General features: G+C 39.1%; 1 protein-coding gene across 1 annotated transcript in view; it reads right to left on the reverse strand.

Annotated features, from left to right (window-relative positions):
* Positions 1 to 3,814: 3,814 nt before the first annotated feature.
* The window catches only part of NRG3 (neuregulin 3), a gene marked incomplete at both ends in the record, with an annotated part of 343,802 nt that continues 328,069 nt past the window's right edge, over positions 3,815 to 19,547 (reverse strand). The window contains 3 exons of the mRNA XM_082286584.1: positions 3,815 to 4,322; positions 8,494 to 8,664; positions 15,749 to 15,876. Of these exons, the coding sequence (XP_082142710.1) occupies positions 3,815 to 4,322; positions 8,494 to 8,664; positions 15,749 to 15,876 (807 nt within the window). The remainder of the gene's footprint in view (positions 4,323 to 8,493; positions 8,665 to 15,748; positions 15,877 to 19,547) is intronic.

Below are 19,547 nucleotides of genomic sequence, written 5' to 3' on the forward strand. Positions count from 1 at the left end.
TTCACACCCTGCTGGGATGCTCAGAGGCAAAATAAATCAGTGTAGCAGTGCTTACACCACATGGGAGACTGCCAAGCTTTGTGACACCACACTGGACATCAGGTAGCACAGATCTGGGATGTGATCCCCTGTTAACATACACTGTCATTGCTGCACTGACTGCAGCAGCTGAGAGCGTGGCTGGGTACCAGAAGCATTCTGAAGAGCTCTTGTTCCACAGAACCATTTGCTGATCTAAACGTGACCCTGCAAAAATTGCAACACTTCAGCTTTGGGTCTTGGGGTACTGAAGAGTTTTTCAATGGTTAACACTATGAAATGTGCCCATACTTACCTACATTTCCTATTTCAAGTGCTGGGATTGGTCTACTGTTTTTTTGGGGGGTGGGGGTTTAGGGTTATTTTGGATTGTTTTTGAAGAAATTCTAAACAGGAATAATAATAATAATAAAAAAGATCAGGACATACACCTCTCATAATTCTCCTCCACAGTATTGTGCTGGAGACACAGGCTTTGTCTCTGCTCAGTTCAGAGAAAGTTAAATTTATTTAGTCAGCTGTTCTCCCAGTTTGCTTGAATGCACCTCTCTGCGTGTAAATTTTCACACCAGACTACACCTGGAACTTCATAAGTCAGATAAAAGTTTTAATTATGTTACATGTAAACAACTGAGTTCAGAGACTCTTCTAGGGGGATTACAGACTGTCTCCAAGGCTGGGAAAAGATGTAATTTTAGGAATGAATTGCATTTCTCAGTGACTTGCATCCCTTCCAATCCACAAGTTCAGTGGGACCAGAAGTAAAGCAAAATTTGGCCTACCATTTTGGCTGTTTCAGTACGACTTTCATATCCTTTACACAATTAATTGTCAGACCTCAGAGAAAATGTTGCCCCGTTCACTGTAAAACAGGAAGGTCCACAGAGGAAAACAGTTGCATTAGAGAGCCACACAAACAACATTAAGGCTACCTAGTTGGATGTTTTCAACCCTTCTTGTTTTCCTCTGCAAACAATGACAGTTTCAATAAGATCTGAAGTGATGCTCTTAACAAATAATACACTAGTCTGTCATTGGTTAATATTAATGTCTCTCTATTCAAACATGCTGAGAACTGAATAGAACAGTTAACATATAACAGTCACACATCCTTTGCTGAGTACAAGATCGTATCTCTAACATGAACCAAAGATATCCTCACCATTTCAGATCTTCAGCTATCATTCAGTAAAACATTTCATTCTCTTAAATACATTGCTCGTCTCCTCTTTCTGGGTCTTTTGGGGGTGCTGCATGAACACATTCTATCCCTAAAGGCATTGCTTATGATATGGTTCTTTCTTCAACTGAAATCTTGCTGTGTGTTTCCATTATGTTGCCAGAGGTGAACTTGCAGAGCTTGGGGGAGGGAAGATCTTGCATGTGAATTGAGAAGATTTAATTTTTAAATATAATTTTGGGCAGGATTCTGCACTGTATTGCTGAGAGACCATCTCAATAAAATTAATGGTGAACAATTTATTAATTGTGATCACCCTTTGCAAATGGTTGAACCAGAGCTTTAAATAGTACCCAGTTTTTATATTACGGGTGTGTTCACAGGGCTTATGGGCAGAGGCAAGCTCCCTTTGCTCATGTCCTGAGATGGGGGGATGCAAATGGTGTTGACAGAAAAGTCAAACGATTGTAGGGATGCCAAGCTGAGGCCCACCTAGTTCTCCCTGCCTTTCAGAGGGTTTATCTGATGTGGGCTTGGGGCCGTATCAACTCGGCTCATGCACAGTGAGAATGTGCTCAGCCACCACATATTACAGGAAAACATCAGGGTGAGCCCAAACCCCACGGGGATCCCACCTCACTGCTACAACCAAAGCTCTGTGTCTTTGCAGAAGGGAGTCTGAACAACTCACGCTCCATCCTGGGGCATGAAATAGTTTGCCCTCAAATATATTTCTATTGAAAACACACAGCAAAGATTACAGCCGTAGAAAATTCTGTAAACAGGACAATTTAATCAACTTTATCTTTAAAAGAACCCCCATAACCACAAAAGCAACCCAAAATAAGACTTGCTGAATGAAGACTGTGAATAATTTTTTTACTGCCTTAACAAAAAAAAAAAAAAATGACATACACCTTCAGCATTTCTTATCCAAATTTACTTGACAGAGGTTAAAATATTGCTTTATTCTGACTCAACATACAACAGCACTGCGTGACTGATTGTGCTATTCTGGGAAGTCTTGAGACTTGTGAACTAGAAAGTCTGGGGCACATTAATAAATTTAACAATTATTTTGCTTCAAAGGAATATTTTAATAAATTCTGCATATACTGTAATTTTTTAAATCAATCTCCTGACACTAACCAGGGAAGGCTATTTAGCAATTATTTATTATAGTTGATTTCTTGCCCCCCCGAGAATAAGCAGATATTTTAACACTAATATAACCAGTAACATGTGTCACTGAACCCAATTCATCGCACTACTGGCACATTTTGTTACAATTTGGGGGGGGTGGAGAGGAAGAGGGACTCAAAAGAAAGCTGATGCAAAAAGTGCTTATAATGTGATTAGGATACAGCAACCAGGGAATGAGACTTCCTCTCTAAGGCCTTGATCCCCTGCAGGGAGTGACTTGGTGGAAACCATCTGCTCTTAGAAAGCTCCATTAGAGTCAGATCTCTGCATGCCTGTGGTTTGCCCATACTGAACCAGCTGCTGGGTTGAAGCTTTAAAGTTCACAAGCCTAAGCCATAATTAAATAAAGTGACTGGAGAACTGAACACAGGAACAAATTAGGCAGCGTGGACACTTATTGGCTGGATTTTGATCATATTGGATCTCCCTGACTCTTCTCTGAACAAGCCATAATAAAAAATAAGTTAAAAAAAAAATACACACACACTAAGTGCTCCTTGAGAGCTTACAAATGCCTCCAGAGTGTAAAAGTTTAGAAATGTTGAGGGGTGCTAATGAACAACGGAGTTTATGCTTCCACTGAAAAGAACCCAAACCAGAAACCAAACCCAAACCTGTTGTATTACATACTTGTGCATTTTGTCTTGTTCTTCTTCACTCTCCACCAAGGCAGCTCTGATAGGCAAAGCTCAGAAGATGGAGCAGCTGTGGGCTCCTGACCACTGAATCTCTACAGACCCAATCCAGCTCCTACTCTTGGCCAATCCCAAAGCTCCTAAATGATTCCACTGAGTTTCTTGGGCTGACTGACACATCAAATTAAGGTTGAGAGTTAAGCATCTGTTCAATTCAGGGATGTTGTCGTCGTTCCACAGCAGGTACAAGAACTCAGAAGAAGGTGTCTGTGTCCCTGTTTTTGTGGTGCGACCTGGAATCAAGAGCAGAGGGGGAGAGGGGACTGGATCTGCGTTGGGCCCACGGGACGTGTTCCCCAGGGTCTGAATCCTTGCCCAGCAGCTCGCTGCAGTGCTGCCCTGAAACCAGAAATGCATCTAAGAACGGTACTTGGCCTTTACTGAAAAAGAGATGCATAGCCTAAGCCTTCAGCCAGCTGAACAGGACCACGGTACAATCCTCTGTAACTGAAACTGTGTAATCCTGCCTAGAAAGCACCTGAAAGCACGCTTCATCCCTCCTGGAACTTTTCCCTTAAAAAAATATTTTGTTAAAAAACACTATGATATGAGGGCGATTGACTATTTGGTTTCTTCTAAGTAGATGCTCTTAAATTAATGCATATAAATAATTTGTATTTAACTTCCTCCCTTCCTGTTTAGCAAAGCATCGAATGCACAGATCTCTCATTTCCCCTCCCACAGCCCCCACACAGAGTCACTTGGTCAATACCGAGTCTCTTTGCGTTTCACTTTTTAAGACAAATTGTGCCTCTCGCTCTGCCTTGGCCACGGGGCTCATGGGCAGGAAGGCCGTGTTCTCGCTCGCGCCGCTCGCCGCCTCTATGCTCGCCAGCTCAAAGTCCTCCGCCCGCCGCGCGTCCGTCAGGATCCGGATCTGCTCCTGCACAGTTTCTAGCAATATTTTCACTTCGTGTTGTTCTGCTATTAGACAATTACTGACTGGGGAACTCACATTGACAAGTTCAGCAGAATAGGAGTTTTTGCACCATTTGATGCCTGTTACTTCAGAAACATTTTGCATTTGCATGCAGGCTTCGTCCAAGCCCACAGACGGGATGATGGGAACGGAGTTGGCCCTTGAAGAGGAATAGCCGACCAAGTCCTTCTGATCCACGTTATTAAAATACGGGGTTGTCTCTCTTGAAGGCAGTTGCATATTTATTGAAGTATTCTGAGGAGTTTTTAAACCACTGGATGAATACCTGGAAAGAGTGAAAAAGAGTTCTCGTTGTACATCAAGCGGTCAGATGCAACCAGCAGCAGGGACACTGTGTGAGATTTAGCAAACGGTGCTGAAGAGATTCACACCATTTTCTCCTGCAATAGAGGAGCACCTGGCCATGGTGGGGCCCTGGGGAAAACAACAGGCTCTGGAGACTGGTTTTGATTCTCAAATCTGCTTTTCTCTCAGTCTCATTTTGCCCACCAGTATATGAGAATAATGGAAATTTCTTTTTAAAACATTTCAAAAGCTAGAATGTATTATTAGTTTTCTTGGAAATTAAATTTGGAATTCTAGTCCTACATTTCTGATTGGGGAAATGGATTGATACTTTCTTCAGTGTCAGAACTCTCAATGTCAAATTGTTGTTGTTGTTGTCGTCAGGTTGTTTTAGGAAAACACTTTTAAAAAGTGCAGATAAAAGGAACATTAAATACTCATGGCTGTGTAGTCTTTATTTACACAGAAATGATTGTCTGTACTCCCCTTCAAACAAGCAGAGCATCTAAGTGCAGCGTCCCTCTGAAAAACATTTGGTTTTCAATAGTCCATACTCATAATGTTTGCCTGATTTGTTTTATTATATTTCATCTGGAAATAGAGCTAATATATAGGACTTGAGCAAATGTCTGTGTACTCTTAATACTGTAATACCGTTTTAAAAAAAAATCCTTTATCCTCCACTAATACATATTTTACATGATTTTATTTATTGTGAGGCAACTTAATGAATTTTTATCAACATTTCCATTTTGTTTCAAAGCCAAATTCTGTTTTGTTGACAAGAAATACTTAAAAAAAATAGAAATGGAAAGTATACTAAATATAAAATAAACAATGACCAAAAAAAGCAAAAAGAAAGGATGTTTCCCATCTGAAATTAGTACTTCTAGAAATATGGTGCTCTATGAGTTACTGTATTACCAGTCATGATTGCTAAGGAGCACAGACATCACCTCAGTACCAGAACATAATTTATTTATAATCAGCTTATCACTATTTAATAAGGCAAGCTAATGGTGAATCTAATATGTTCTATCCATGGATGAGGAGAGCAACATTTAGATCTGGTGTGGAAGCAGGTGCTCTGACTTGAAGGGTATTATTCCAAAAGCTCCTTAAGCCTGCTGGACCTCACTAGGAATATCCCTCTACTCACATGTCTGTCCTGATTTTTGGTATGAGCAGAAAAAGAGTTAAGGAAAAGAAACTGAATCTCATGAAACTGCAGTAGTCCAGTATTGGCACAAACAGTAATTAACTGGAAAGGCTTCCTCTGGCCCCATCCTCCTGGAGAGGTGTCAGACAGGAGGGAGCAGGAGAAAACTTTAGGCTCATTTCCAGCAGAACATCACTGACCTGTAATTAACTCGTGTGTGATGGCACTGAGTTCGTCCAACTGCTGCACACATCCCCCTGCCCTCACACGTGCACACGTGGAGCTCTGCACAGCCCTGTACCAGAACTCTCCTGACATCCCCAGAAGGAGCATCTGGGAGCTCTGTGATAAGGAGGAAGTGCTGGGACTTTGCTGCTGGGTGAGGGAAAGAGATTCTGCTCTGGGAAGTGGGACCCAGGGGAATAATAGTACAAGCAGCTTTCTGGGGTACGTGCTAGAACTTCTTGTCCATGCTCTGTAGCTGCAGCTGTTTCACATCTGAGACTCAGCCTGGGTTAATTACATTGGCACTATGCCTAGACACACCTGTAGCCATTCATGGAGGGGCTTTTTACACCAGCTCTCAAGACTCAGGATGAATGAAATACTGATCAGGGATATTATTCCTGAGGGAGGACAATTAAAAAAAATAAATGAAAACAAAACAGTGCAGACCTTTGGGTTGTGCCCATTCTTGTTTCCTTTGCTTATATATAATTGTTCAAACGACTATAGCTGGAGAGATCGCATCAGTTGCATTAGTCCCTTTTTTGGTAATTCAGGCCCTAAATATATTCTGGGCTGCACCCTGAAAACAAAGGGAGTGAATGTTTTTAATGAATTTCATGCAATGTATGTATTATATGGATGATATATAAGCAAAACCAAGAAAAGACTGAATTAAAATGGGTTTGGTGAGAAAACAGTAGCATTTTCCAGTTCCACAATAGAGATTCAATTATTCTTGGTGTTTTGAAAACTAAGTGGCAGCAGCAGTGACATGTAATGAAATGCCTGGCGTATTTCCATATTTTTTGAAATACAGAAAGAAACACCAATTTTATGCCAGAGTTACATGTTTCTGCCCTGTGCTCACAGGGCTTTCAAAGGAGAACTGAGGATGAATTAAAGTGCATACATTGTTTGCAACAGGTGAAGTATTAAACTAGAAGGGATATTACATCTAAGCCACGTGAGACTTGGCTTTTGGTTAATTACAAACTGATCCATGCTTCTGTGTGTGACACAAGACTGCTGCTGTTTTCAGTAGACTGAGACTTAGAACTATAATTGCAGAACCTTAATTACATTTTCCTATAATTAACTTTCCTAGAACCACAGTTCCTCCAAAGAAATATATCTGGGTTTTTATCTGAAAAATTATTTTGTCTGAATAAATTAATTCATGTGCATGTGTTTCAAAGTGCAGCTCTCTCTCCACCCTCTTCCTAAAACCAAGCAACAAAAGCAAACATTTATAGATATTCAACAGTAATTATGTTATCCAGTGTGTAAGAGTCTAAATTAAAGAATGAAACTGAAAGAAGCACAATAATTTTACTGCCTCCTTTAAGAACAGATATCAAAGAGAGACAGAAGGGACTGAAACTTAAAATATGAAATGGATTTTATTTAGCATAGTCCCAGCAGCTTTGCTGTAAGCCCTGTGGCTAAAGGTGTGCAGTGTATGAGCCTGACAGCAAGGTCCATTAAGATGGATGGGAATCATTCCAGTGGCTCTTCCAGGCTTTGGGTCAGCCTTGTAAACACTTACACTGATATACACACACCCCCATGTTCTACCTGTAGACATGGCTACACTTCAGCCAGGCTGCTGGTGGATGAAGTTCAGAATGCTCACACAATTAGGGAGATAAACCACTTTGATTTGTGCATCCCTATAGGGAAAGATGGAGGTGAAAAAGGAGAAGAAAGGAAGTAGTGTAACTTCTGCAAGGGACAAGGGAACCTTTCATTTGGGCCAGAAATCCAACGAGAACATCAACACTGTGAAACCAGCAGAAATTTAGAGAGTAAACATCCTTAGTGCACAAAATACAGATGAAGTGCTTGAGTGGATTGAGGCCAGAAGGGGTCACAGTCTGCTCCCAATATCAAATTTTGCAGAACTGCCAATTTAAAATACAGCCCGGTACAAGCTGGTATGTGTAACATGTAATCACACACTGATTTCCTAGACAGGAGTAAATACAATTACCCACAGCTTTGCTGTTTTGTACCTCACTCCTCAGCCTGGGAGGAGGATACAGCACTTCTCAGGGCCTGCATCATACGACTCTGCCACTGGAGAGGGAAGGCTGCCAGCCTGCTCCTTTCTGGAAGGGTTGCAATTTCAGCAGGAAATTTTCACCAGGCTATGTATTTGTATGATATGCACATACCATACAAATGAACAATAATATATTTACTGCAAGAGGCAATAAACAAATTTTTCCTCAGAAGAAGCAAATAGTAACAAGGACACAAGTGTGAGTCAAACTTACTTAAAAGAAGTCACCAGACACCCAACCCCACCAGTTTCACCAGTAAGTCACAGTGAAGAGTTTCACTGTGACTTACAGGCGAAAATGGGTGGGGTTTTTATTCCATTCCAGATACCACTCCTATTTTTATATAAAACATGCCTGTAATATTCTGGAAAGTCTTTAGAAATCTATAGGGATATGAAAATATTATTCAAATTATCTCAGCAATTGCAAAAGATTTCAAAGGCAGCTGTAGGTTCTCAGGAGCACTTCTGAAACCCAGACCTTATGTACAGCTGGAGCTCACAATCAATGTTCTAATAAACTGAATTTAAAAAGAAAAAGAAAATAATAGTGTATTTTTTGTGCCTTTTCAGAGACAAACCTGTATGAAGCTATCAGTCTTCAGTCTATAGAAAACCAACTTCTCAATGTGCATTGTTTTATTTTAAAAATCACTCTTTTAAAAGCCACTAACTGGCTCACTTCAGGTGTGGTACACTCACCCGTGACAAGGTATCGTGTCCTGGTCTGTGATCCTCGACTCTTCGAGCTGTTGATATGCTGGTCCTGTAATTCCATTGAACCTACCCCGAGGCAAGGGAGGAGTCCTCCGAAAGGCATTTCTATGTAGCATCCCACTTTTTTGTCCTGGGCTGCAGCATGACGAGAGACTTCTAGGAACAACACCAAGAGTACAGCAAAAATTATCACACCAAAAGCATAAAATTCTGCAAAGTAAAGGTTCAGGATTAATAATGCATGGATTACTGCTCATATAAACTTTGCTGTGGCAGTCTATGATGTCAGTAGAAACTCTCTATGGAAATATAATAGTCCAATCCACCATTAGCTGCTGTTTATGCCATATTTAATACATTACCTCTTTTCTAGGAATGAAAATAATTGCCCAGTATATGAAATGTTTTCTTGCACTTGATGAAGGATGCTTCTCTTTTCCATGCTGCATATCATAATCCTGCTATACACAGTTGAGTCCTCAGACATTATAAACAAACAATACAGTTCTGTCATAGCCACAGCTGAATTCAAAATTAGATCCTAAACTGAAAGCCCAATATATCTTCTGTCAACCTACGAGGGGCTGCTTCCTGATACAAAACCATTAAATTGAGAAAAAACTGTAAGTGAGGAATATAAGTGAAGCTTATGAACTGCAGCTTGAAGAAGCTAAGACAAGTTGTCTCCACCTTGAACAAGATTTCTGTATTGTTTTATTCTTTTTTTATATACAGATTCTTTTCTTGTTTATATATATTGGCAAATAGTGTGTTGTTTCTTTATATAATAGAAACTTGAATTTGGTAAAAACAAGTAATAGTGTTCTACTCATTTTAGAAAAGTGCTTTTGTAAATATTTTTCTGGTGTTTTGGAAGGAGAATGGATTTTTTTTTTTCATTTCACGCAGGAATGGAAAAGTACCTAGAATCTACAGTTTTGGTATATAAACCATAAATTTGTCAATGCAAAAATATGGGAACACAGAACTAAGGCAAGGCACAACCCATTTTTATGGCAAAGAGGCCTCTGTACTGCATGGTGTGACTGAATATTCATTTTGCAACAACTCTTATTTCTCTTGGCATCTTCTGGGTCTCAGAGATGCCTATGTTACCTCATATTCTATTACATCTTTAATGATAACATAGGTTTTGTAAATGCCTTTTACAAGTCATTATTTTTGGCTGTGTGAATAATTCCAACTTGTGACAAAATTCAGCAATGCAAAGGACTTTTGAGAAGTTTGCTTCTTTTTCCCTATTATAATGTGACTTAAAAATAATCTGCATTTTTTACCTAGTGGGAACTTTATTTATAGTTAGGGCCACATCTACTTCCAAAGCAATTCTTGCTTGTTCCAAGTACCTTGGACAAATCCTCTTTGAGTGTACATTTCCATTAAAATCAACCTTTCCTGCCCAAAGTTAAAATAAGAAATAAATTCAACACTCTCTGTCCTACTGTTCAGGCTATCAGTACTCCATCACAGTCTAAGCTCTGTTTTCTTCCACACCTTTACTTTTCTAGTGCTTTTTAATTGAAAAGACCAACAACCCATGGCAACAGCATTCCCTCCAGGATTTTTGATACTTCCTTAAAAAGATTTTTCCTTTGCAACTAAGGAGGCTGTGAAAAAACCTTTTTAAAAATCTGAAGTACTACTGGCCTCTCAGTTCTGAAGGCTGAGTTTGAGTTGCAAATTACAGTTCATATTCTGTAAAATAACACTACCACCACACAAAATGATTGACAATTTCTGCTCAGGAGAGCCTGAGATTAATGCAGCAGGGGATCTCAAAAGATGCAGGTGAATGAATAATTTGTGATGGATAATGAATTTTTGGGGTTTTTACTGACTTGAGTGTAGTCATCAATGTAATACAAAAGTAAGGAACAAACTTTAGATTGATTACGAATCTTTGAAAATAGAGATTTTAATTGTTTAATTTGTGGTTGGTTTGAGGCCTTTGAGCATCTTCCCTGTTGGATGAGAGCACATGGTCTCCTATCTAATAGTATTCATTTGCAAATTCACAAAAGCTCTATTTGTAATAGACATAATTTCACCACATACAGCTACACCTAAGGTAATGGGTATAAACTGCAGCAAAGGTTGAGACAAAGGGATCTACCTCTGTCCTGCAGCCATAGAACTTCCAGCACTGACAGGGTCTAAGCAACCAATTTGTTGCTAATGAGAGGTTTTTATGCTTTCAACATTTCTGACAGAAAAAAAAAAAAAAAACCAAACCTGAGGAAAGAATGAACAAAAATCATTTGTGGTCATGGACAAGACAAATTCACTAAGGATCAGGAATACTTACAGACAGTGCAGCTGCAAGCTGCAGGACAACACTCGTTTCTCCAGGCACCAAAAAAACCCTAAGAATTTCTGTTAAAAGTTCTTTGGAAAAGGATCTCCAGCACAGTAAAGTTTTTCCTTTTACAAAGAACTGATATGAATATCAGCGATGCAAATGTAATGTCCCTCTCAGACTTCTCTGCTCCTCATGTGAAAAATTCCTCCCTCTCAGGCAAACAATGTCTTTTCAATTTCTTCAGGGAATTTATTTTCCTTTAGCCAACATTATGGTTCCTTCCTCCCTGCACTCCAGTCTAACTGGGTAAAAAAAACCAGCCCACATGACTGAGCTGTTCAATAAAATAGACCAATACATAAAGCTGTAGCAGATATATCCTTAAAATCTATCAATCAGTTACTCCAGAATAAAAAAATCAGAATATACATGAACTGGTTCACAAGTGAGGCACAAACTAGGGAGAAATACAGTTCTGATGAATTAATGTTTTGAAAAAAACAGTTCAACCATCCCAAGTTAATTAAGAACTTGGGATTCATTGTTGCAAATTGTTTTCTGCGAGAGTTTTCTTTGGGTTGAAGGACTAAGTGAAAACAAAGTCTGATCCTACAGGAGGAGCATTCTCTTCTTGGAGCACATACACACTCCCAAATGCAGTTAACCATGCTCATGAAGAGAAGAGCAGCAGTGTTTTTACAGTAACTCTGGAATATTTCTGTAGTACTTTTGAGTTAATTACAAACCACCCAGTAAATACATACCCCAAGGACAGAGCTAGCTGCCAGTGTCCTCTGATGTTCCCTAGGAGCCACCTTTTTATGCTGTTAGACAATCTAGTGCTAACATTTGTATGAATCAACTACAGAGACTTTCAACCAATTTCAGTATTAATAAATACAGCCTACAGCTACAAATCTGCTCCCAATTTCTGAAATGTGAGCATTATTGATTCCATCATGATATTCTTGTATTTGGGAATAACCCATGTTGAGGCTGCTCAGGGACTTTGGAACTCTATGAAAATCCTTCAGTGCCACCTGTCATCTGGTCACCATCCTGGTGATGGAACAACAGGAAAAGGGAACAGAACATTTGAGATACCTCAGTGGCACTGAGTTTAATCATCTGCCATAACCTCATCATATGCTCCCTGCAGTGTATTGGTCAACCTCCACCCTAAATTGATGACAATATCCAGGCTCCTATTACAGAAAGTTGTTCTATATTAAAAACTTTGAGACTTCTTTTCAGTTTCAAATTACTTCTGATGAATATTCAGCTGGCATATGTGCCACCACACTCCTTCATTTTAAATAGGTCTTTTACTTCTCGTTGTGCTTGCTCTCGTGTGTTTATAAGCAGCAGCCATACACCCTTTCCAGTCTCCTGAACTGAACACTGACATAAGACAGACTTTCTAGCATTTTCTGTGGAACATCAATCATTCATTCCTCATCTTAGCCTGGGAATGCAATTTGAGTCCATGGCAGTTGGGAGGCCATTTTAAGCAGGTGAGATAACAGTGGTGCATTCTCATGCTGTGCTGTGTTGTGTTCCAGCTTTTTTTGTGCCAAGGTCATGCACAAGAGCACTGAACAAAGTCTGATTCCAGTGCTGAGTAATTCTTTGAGTGCTGCACTGGTGAATGTCCTACCTTCTCAACACAAGTCCTTAATATCTACCTTTCAACCACCTCTGTGTATCCACATTAAAGCTTTTCTGCCTCCCCCTACTTTCTCCCCTTAAAGGCAGTAGACACATATGACAACAGTGACTGAGCTTGTGTAGAGATCTAACTCACCCACACCAAATACAATCATCAGTGCATATGTTGCAGTACCTGTATTGGCAAGATAGTAAACAATTTTTTCCTTTTTTATATCTACCCCAAGAATCTTCTTCCCCCATATTTGTCCTAAAGTCTTGACTATTCAAGTTCAACATAATTGGTTCCTAGTTACTTTGATAAATTCTTCATCATCCTCAATATTTGACACTTGCTAATCCATCATCTCATGTCACAGTTCCCATTTTTATAGACTTTGCTCCCAGACATGAAATTTCATTAGCTGGTTCTCCCTCCAGATTTTTTTTTTTTGGATCAAGATTAACCAAACCATCTTGAGAGCTTTGATTTCCACCTTTTACTTCCACTTTGACTGTAGGAATGTCTATTTTCATACACTTGATTCTGTTCATATTCTACTGTTATCCTCAAATAGTCATCCTAACCTAAAAAATGAAATCTATTAATTCAGGATTGCACAAACTGCTTCAATTATTATCTCTGTCCCACCATCAGCTTTGCTTTTTCTTTGGGAAAATAGCAGATTCCTTACACCTCCTTCCTTTCAGGTTCCTCTGCCTTTACATTCTTAGTTGCTTTAGTTTATCTGTACTTGCTCTTTCAAATTCAATAGCCTTATTTGCAGAATAACTTTAATTTACTCTTTCCTCTACAGTAAACTGAATCACTTATATTAGCAGCATAAAGAGTAAAATGCTTCCCAAATGAAAAAAACCAAATTATTATTAATTTTAGGGTAAGTTTATCCTATTTTGGCATTTTTTTAAGACAATACAACTGCTCCAGGCTGAAAGCCTCTGCATTTGGCTTTCATCATGGCATTCTCTGAAATGAATCCCTCTAAAATCAAGGATGACTGAATCAATGAATGAAAGTCAGGATGACTAATTACCAGGAAAACTGCTATTCAAAGGGATCACAACTCAACCCATAATTAACAAAACTCTAATTTATTTCTATCTACTAGAAAATAAGACAGTATGGGTTTTCTTCTTACCAAGATCAACAGATAATCCAAGATGAATTTTTGAGCACATTGTATACTTTGCAGGAAGTTTACTGATTAAACACATTTGTTAATTTTGAATTCTGACAGTTCTGAGTTATTTTACATATGCAAGCAGAAGATGTAACATTCTTCTACTGTAATAGTAGTGCATAATGCAGGCAAAATATTTTAGGAGAATAATAATAGCACAGGGAAAATATTTTTTGAGATTAAATTTCAGTTTTCAACTTAATATCTGCATTAATTCTTTTTGTGTAGCTGAGGTTGGTAGAGACAGAAAATTGCTATTATCCATAATCTGAGTGAAATAATTATATGGTCTCTGTCAGTCATATTTCAGCAACTCTAAATGATTCCCTACATTGACAGTCTTACTGCCAGGCCAAAATTGCATTAGTTTTAGGATGTGGAAACAGCCAGCCCCTGATTTTATGAAATGATCACCTATCATTAGTGTTCTTGAAAACACCAGTGGAGAAAACAGGTCTGGATGTAGAGCAAAGTATTTCCGTAGCAAGAAGAAATAAAACAACGGTAGAATTTAACAAAAGCATAAAAGAGAGAACCTGCAGAGCTGATATAATTTTTCCAGGCTCAGTCAGGTTTGGAATGAAATGGAGGGATATTTAGTGTAAAATCCTCATTTGGCCACATTTGACCATTTGTCCTCAGTGAACACTATTTAGAAAATAAATTAGGAAGCTGTCACATGGTGCATGAATTAAAGACAGTCCTGTAAGTCTTCAAGTCTGTTGAATGTTTCATAAAGCAAGGGCCCTGTATAATTAATTTTGAGCTTTAAAACTAAAAAAGAATTCTTTATAAATTATAAAGTCATCCCACTTCTTACATTAGTTCTGAAGCAAAGACATTTCTTGGATATTGCAATCACACTATTAAAAGGTAAGGGAATGTCACTGATTTTTTTTTCTGAACTTCATGTTGTGACTAAATGGTGATAAAATTCTTCCCAGAACTTCTGTAAAAAGCATTGTAGGCAGCAGTCCCATAGTTCATCTATGTTTAATAAAATTATTAAGCATATTTTAAAAATCTCAGTGTAATAAGGAAAAAGACCTAAGAAATGGATCTGACGTGACAGTTGGCATTATTTTTTCATGCCAAATTAAAGGCTTAAGTAAGGTAAAAGCAGATAAGACCCAAAACTCCCTTTCTGGCTCACATGTGGCACTTTGTCCGTTAAACAAATCACTCATTCAAATGAGAAAAAACCACAGCTGGCTGAGAGCACCAAATACTACAGAAGCCAGATCATAACCTCATGCAATCCCAGACTTTTTTTTTTTTTTTTTAGTAATTAAAAAAAAATCCTTTTAATAAACAAGTCTTCCACTCCAGATTATCTAGCTGAAAAAATTCCAAACTCGTTTTTCTCAGCCTTTTTTCTCTCTCTCTGTGCCTGGACCAGATGTTACCACTGTCATTCGACCAACACTATTGCTTACACCAGACTCCGGTTTGGTTTCTAGTCCTGTAATGAAGCACCTGCCCTCTTTCTCATCCAAAAACAGTTATAAGCAGAATTCTAATCTGAATCTCATCTGGTGATGGGTGACATTCCTCTTCTTTTTTTCTCTTCGAAACCACCATCCAAACTTTTTTAAGCCTCGTTTTCAAAGGCCACCATGTTTTCATAAATAAGTCATTATTCACTCCAAGTATCTTTAAAGAAACAGTGAAAAAGGCTGGGAGTTTGCAACCAAGTCTTTCTGCAGCAAATGAGTCATTAAATTCATGAACACCGATAAGCAAAGTCTTTTTTTTAATGGCTCCTCCTTCTACAGCTGTTCCACTGGCTGGGCTGTGCCTGCAGCTTGGATGGTGTCTGTAAATGCTTCCTGCAGGGCTGGCACAAACCACAGGGGAAAGCAGTGAGCATTGCTGTTACCTTTTATGTCTGCAGCTAAGAAAATGCTTGGACATCTGCTTAATAAGGCAGCTGAGGCTCTGCTGGCACCATGGCACTCAGCAGCTCACCCAGCCCCGCCACACCGTAACCTTGCACACCTATCAGCACTTCTACAACTGCCTCCCTGGGCAGCTGCCAGCCTAATCTCTCACCACACAGACATTTGCTCACCTGTGTTGCTTGATGGGCTGGGTTCCTCTGTCAGGAGACAAGGCCTCTGGGAAGGACTGAGGGCCTGAAAAACTAGACTCCATAACTTTGTGCAGAATAGGCCCCGGGTGCCTATCTGGTTTTGAATACTGTAGCAGAGAGAATAAAATTAATTAATACTCACAAGACAAAGTACATTGTTGATGCTATTCACTCTGAATTCATATCAGAGCAGGTTAAGAAGTGCCCTAGTGCATTTTTAAATCAAAATTAGGCGTTGCAAGTAACACATTCATTCAGTATTGTTTACACAGCAGAAAGGGCTAGTATTCATTATCCCCATTACGTTCTGCACATCAAAACACTGGTATCAGCATTAGCAGCAAAATCACAGACTGATCTGCCCATAATGATGGGAACAATGATCCCTTTGACTAAAAGTCTGTTTTTGTGGCTGTCCATGCAGAGACTGAGATCACAAAACACATCTCAGAGTACAGTCAGCAACTTCTTGGGTCCTTTGGTGATTTCAGTCAAACACTGCATCATCATCAGCATGTGCAACTATGAAAACCAAACTGAAGCAGCACTTGTGTAATCAGATAAGTAAGAAAAATATTTGAATCCTATCCACAGAGCCAGATATCTTTCTGAACCAGTCTGAAACTTCTGACCTGGGAGTATCTGTGCTAGTAAGAACAGTGTAAACATAATTCTTCTTGTGGCAGGTGTAGGTGTAGGGCAGTCTCTGGGCACAGAGTGAGACACAAAGGGCTGCAAAGCAGACACTAGACATGAACAAGAACAGATTTTTTCTTCTTGCTTTGTGATTCAACTGCAATTTCAGAAAAAAAGAGTCTCTGAACTTGAATGGAGCCATAAAGTCAAAGTATAGGAAAAACTGCACTTGGGCTTGTAAGAAGATTCCACGTTGTTAGTGGTTACTGGGCAATATCTCAGAGATATGAGATGTTAACTCACATTTCCACTCAGGTATGAAAAATAAAGCATTTTTCAGGTTTTTTTATTTTGCATTATAAGGACCTGCACTAAAACTAATAGGTCTGGTTTCCTTTTTCTTTGTTTTTTTTAGTACTAGACACCTAGATATCCATGTTATCATTAAAACAGATAGGTATTGTGGGAGTGATTACATGATTACATATTTTAGAAAGAAAACAGAAATATTTTAGAAAGAAAATTAAAATAATAGAAAAAAATCACAGTGGTGAAAAATGCCTTGCTATGATACAAGAGCATAAAAATTTATGGAGAAGATAGTAAGCAAAGAGAGTAAGCAAAATTGAGTTCTTCATAATTATTGGTTTTGCTTAACAAAAGACCAAGAACTCGTTAAAACAACAGACTATTATTTTCTGACTCTCACCTATTCTTATCTACATTTCTGTAGACTTCAGCAAGATCAAAAAGGAAAGTCATACAAGAATATACTCTTTTAAAAATAGGTTACATGTACTTTTAGTCCAGCCAGTCAGACTTATGACCAATTTCTATAGATAAAATCTTCACATTTTTCTCCACTGCTCTTCTCCCTCTTTCTGTTGAGTGAAACACCCATGTAAACAGGGTGAAAATCATTGCTTTCATGCTTCTGCAGGCAAAGCTATGAGGGGCAATATGCAAAATGGTGCTGCATGCATGAAGTAAACACAACTGAAATAATAAGAAGAAACATTTTCCACTCCCATTTCCTTCAGTTACCATGAACTTAGATGTCACTTGTAAATGTTGCAGATAAAATATTCAGACAGAAGTATGATTTTTGAGGTACTCACATCGGTGAAGGTTTTAAACTTTAATAGTTATCCTGCCAGCTGCAGAAATGAAACTGGCTTTGATTTCTGACCTGAATAAATCAATTTGAGCTATGTAAAGAATGGCTTGCTAGTGCCAAGAAGCTATTTCTGTCCTTTTTTTGAGTTTGCTCACGACAGAAAATTGAAGGTCTGAATGGCCTGTAAGACCACGAGTATGAAGTAAATCATGAAGAGCAGAGATAAGCTGTGCCTTTTGCTACACCCGTGTTTCAGGTGGATGTGGGCTGGGGCAGTGTACACAGAGCCTTTCCTCACCACAGCTGAGGAGCACCAGGACCCCAGAAGCTGCTCTGATGCTGATTAGCAAACTGTACTGAAGGCCCAGCACCCAGCACCGCTCAGGCACACCCTGTAAAGGGTGTTTTTTCCCCCAACTGAACATTTTTCCCCTTTTCAGATACAGCACTTAAAACAAAATTCCTGTAACAGTCATAAAATTCTTTACAATGAAAATGTGAATTACAGTTTAAATTGAGGGTGTGAATGTACAGGGAATTCGACCAGTGCAATGAACATACCTGCATGTACCACGTTATTCATACATTTTAATATATTTAAACACAGTTGGGTTTATTCTCCTTTAGCTTAATTCCAAGTGCCACATCCCTTCTCTAAGATCTCCTCTGGAGAAAAATACTTCATACTTTTGGGAAGAGCTTACAGCAGTATCATTTGGTGCCCTCAGAAGTACAATATGGGATCATTCCCCAGCTGTATCCCAGCAGAGCTCATCCTGCTGCTCCCACAGCTCAGTTCTCACCTGGCCTGAGCTCTGTGGAAGCCTCTGACTCTTGTGAGCTGCTGAATACTCAGCCATGATGGAGAACAAGCTGTGAAACCCTTTCAAAGGGCTGTTCCAGTAGGTTGAAAGCATCACTGAAAGCTTATCTGTATTCAGGTTTTTTAATAGTTTTATTGCCTTCTTGGTTAATTATCTGTTCTTGTTTGAGCAATTACTGGAAAACACTGAGGCATATGGCCAAATAAATTAAAGAATAATGATAGCTTTAAAAAAAATATTTTGCAGATTTTCAATTTTTCATGGTTTCATGGAGAAAACCATCTATTATGTACAATTACTCAACTCTCTGACAATAAAAATTCCATCCCCTGCTAGTTAATGTTAAGTGAATCTGAGCCAGGAGACAAGAAATCAGCCTCTGTCACTGACCTGCTGCATTACTCTGAGCACATAATTCCTCTGCTCTAGGCCTTGAATTCCTTGTTCTAAAATGCAGGACTCAGGGATAACAAATACCACTCAAATGCTACGGAGTAGCTTGACACTGTTGTCCTGGTGTTATGCAAACAGAAACACCCATCCTTCCCCCAGGCTTTACTTAGCTCTTCCCCCTCAGTGATTTCTCCAAAATAGTAAAAGGTCCAGAAATTCATGTGGCATTGGAAGAGAGGTGATGTGGGGATCCCACTTCAGAAAGAACTGAGAAGGCAGAGGGGTCAGCTTTAAGTGGCATTCAGAGAGGTTGCCTCAAGGAGGAAAAGAGCCAGGGATTTTTCTGGGTGGGCTGAGCTTGCACTAAAGCTCATCAGGTGGTACATTTAACATCCTTACTGTTCCCCTATGCTCTGTATGTTCTGTTCCAAACAGGCTCTAGACAGAGGACAGTAAATTCAGGTTTGCCTATTCTGGCAGTTCTTCCTAAGTATTCATGTGACACAGGAATGGGAAATTCGCTCTTGATCTCAGCTGATACATCAAATGGTAATTCAGGTAAAACCACAGAGTAATCCTTTAAAAGATTTAAGTGCATCTCTTGCTCGACATGTATTAATTGTATTTCTGTCACAGCGACTGAAAAGATTTTATTCCCTACTACTATTAACAAAAGGCAAAAAGATGCAAAAAGAGCATTTTTTGTCCCTTGTTTGAAGAATTTCAGAAACCTGGAGCTAGTGATTGCAAGCTACTAGAAACAAGTGTAGTGAAAATTGAAACCACATAGTATAGCAGGAAAAGCATA

The sequence above is a fragment of the Coloeus monedula genome, assembly GCF_965178545.1.
Source record: "Coloeus monedula genome assembly, chromosome: 8".
In the NCBI taxonomy this organism is placed as follows: Eukaryota; Metazoa; Chordata; class Aves; order Passeriformes; family Corvidae; genus Coloeus; species Coloeus monedula.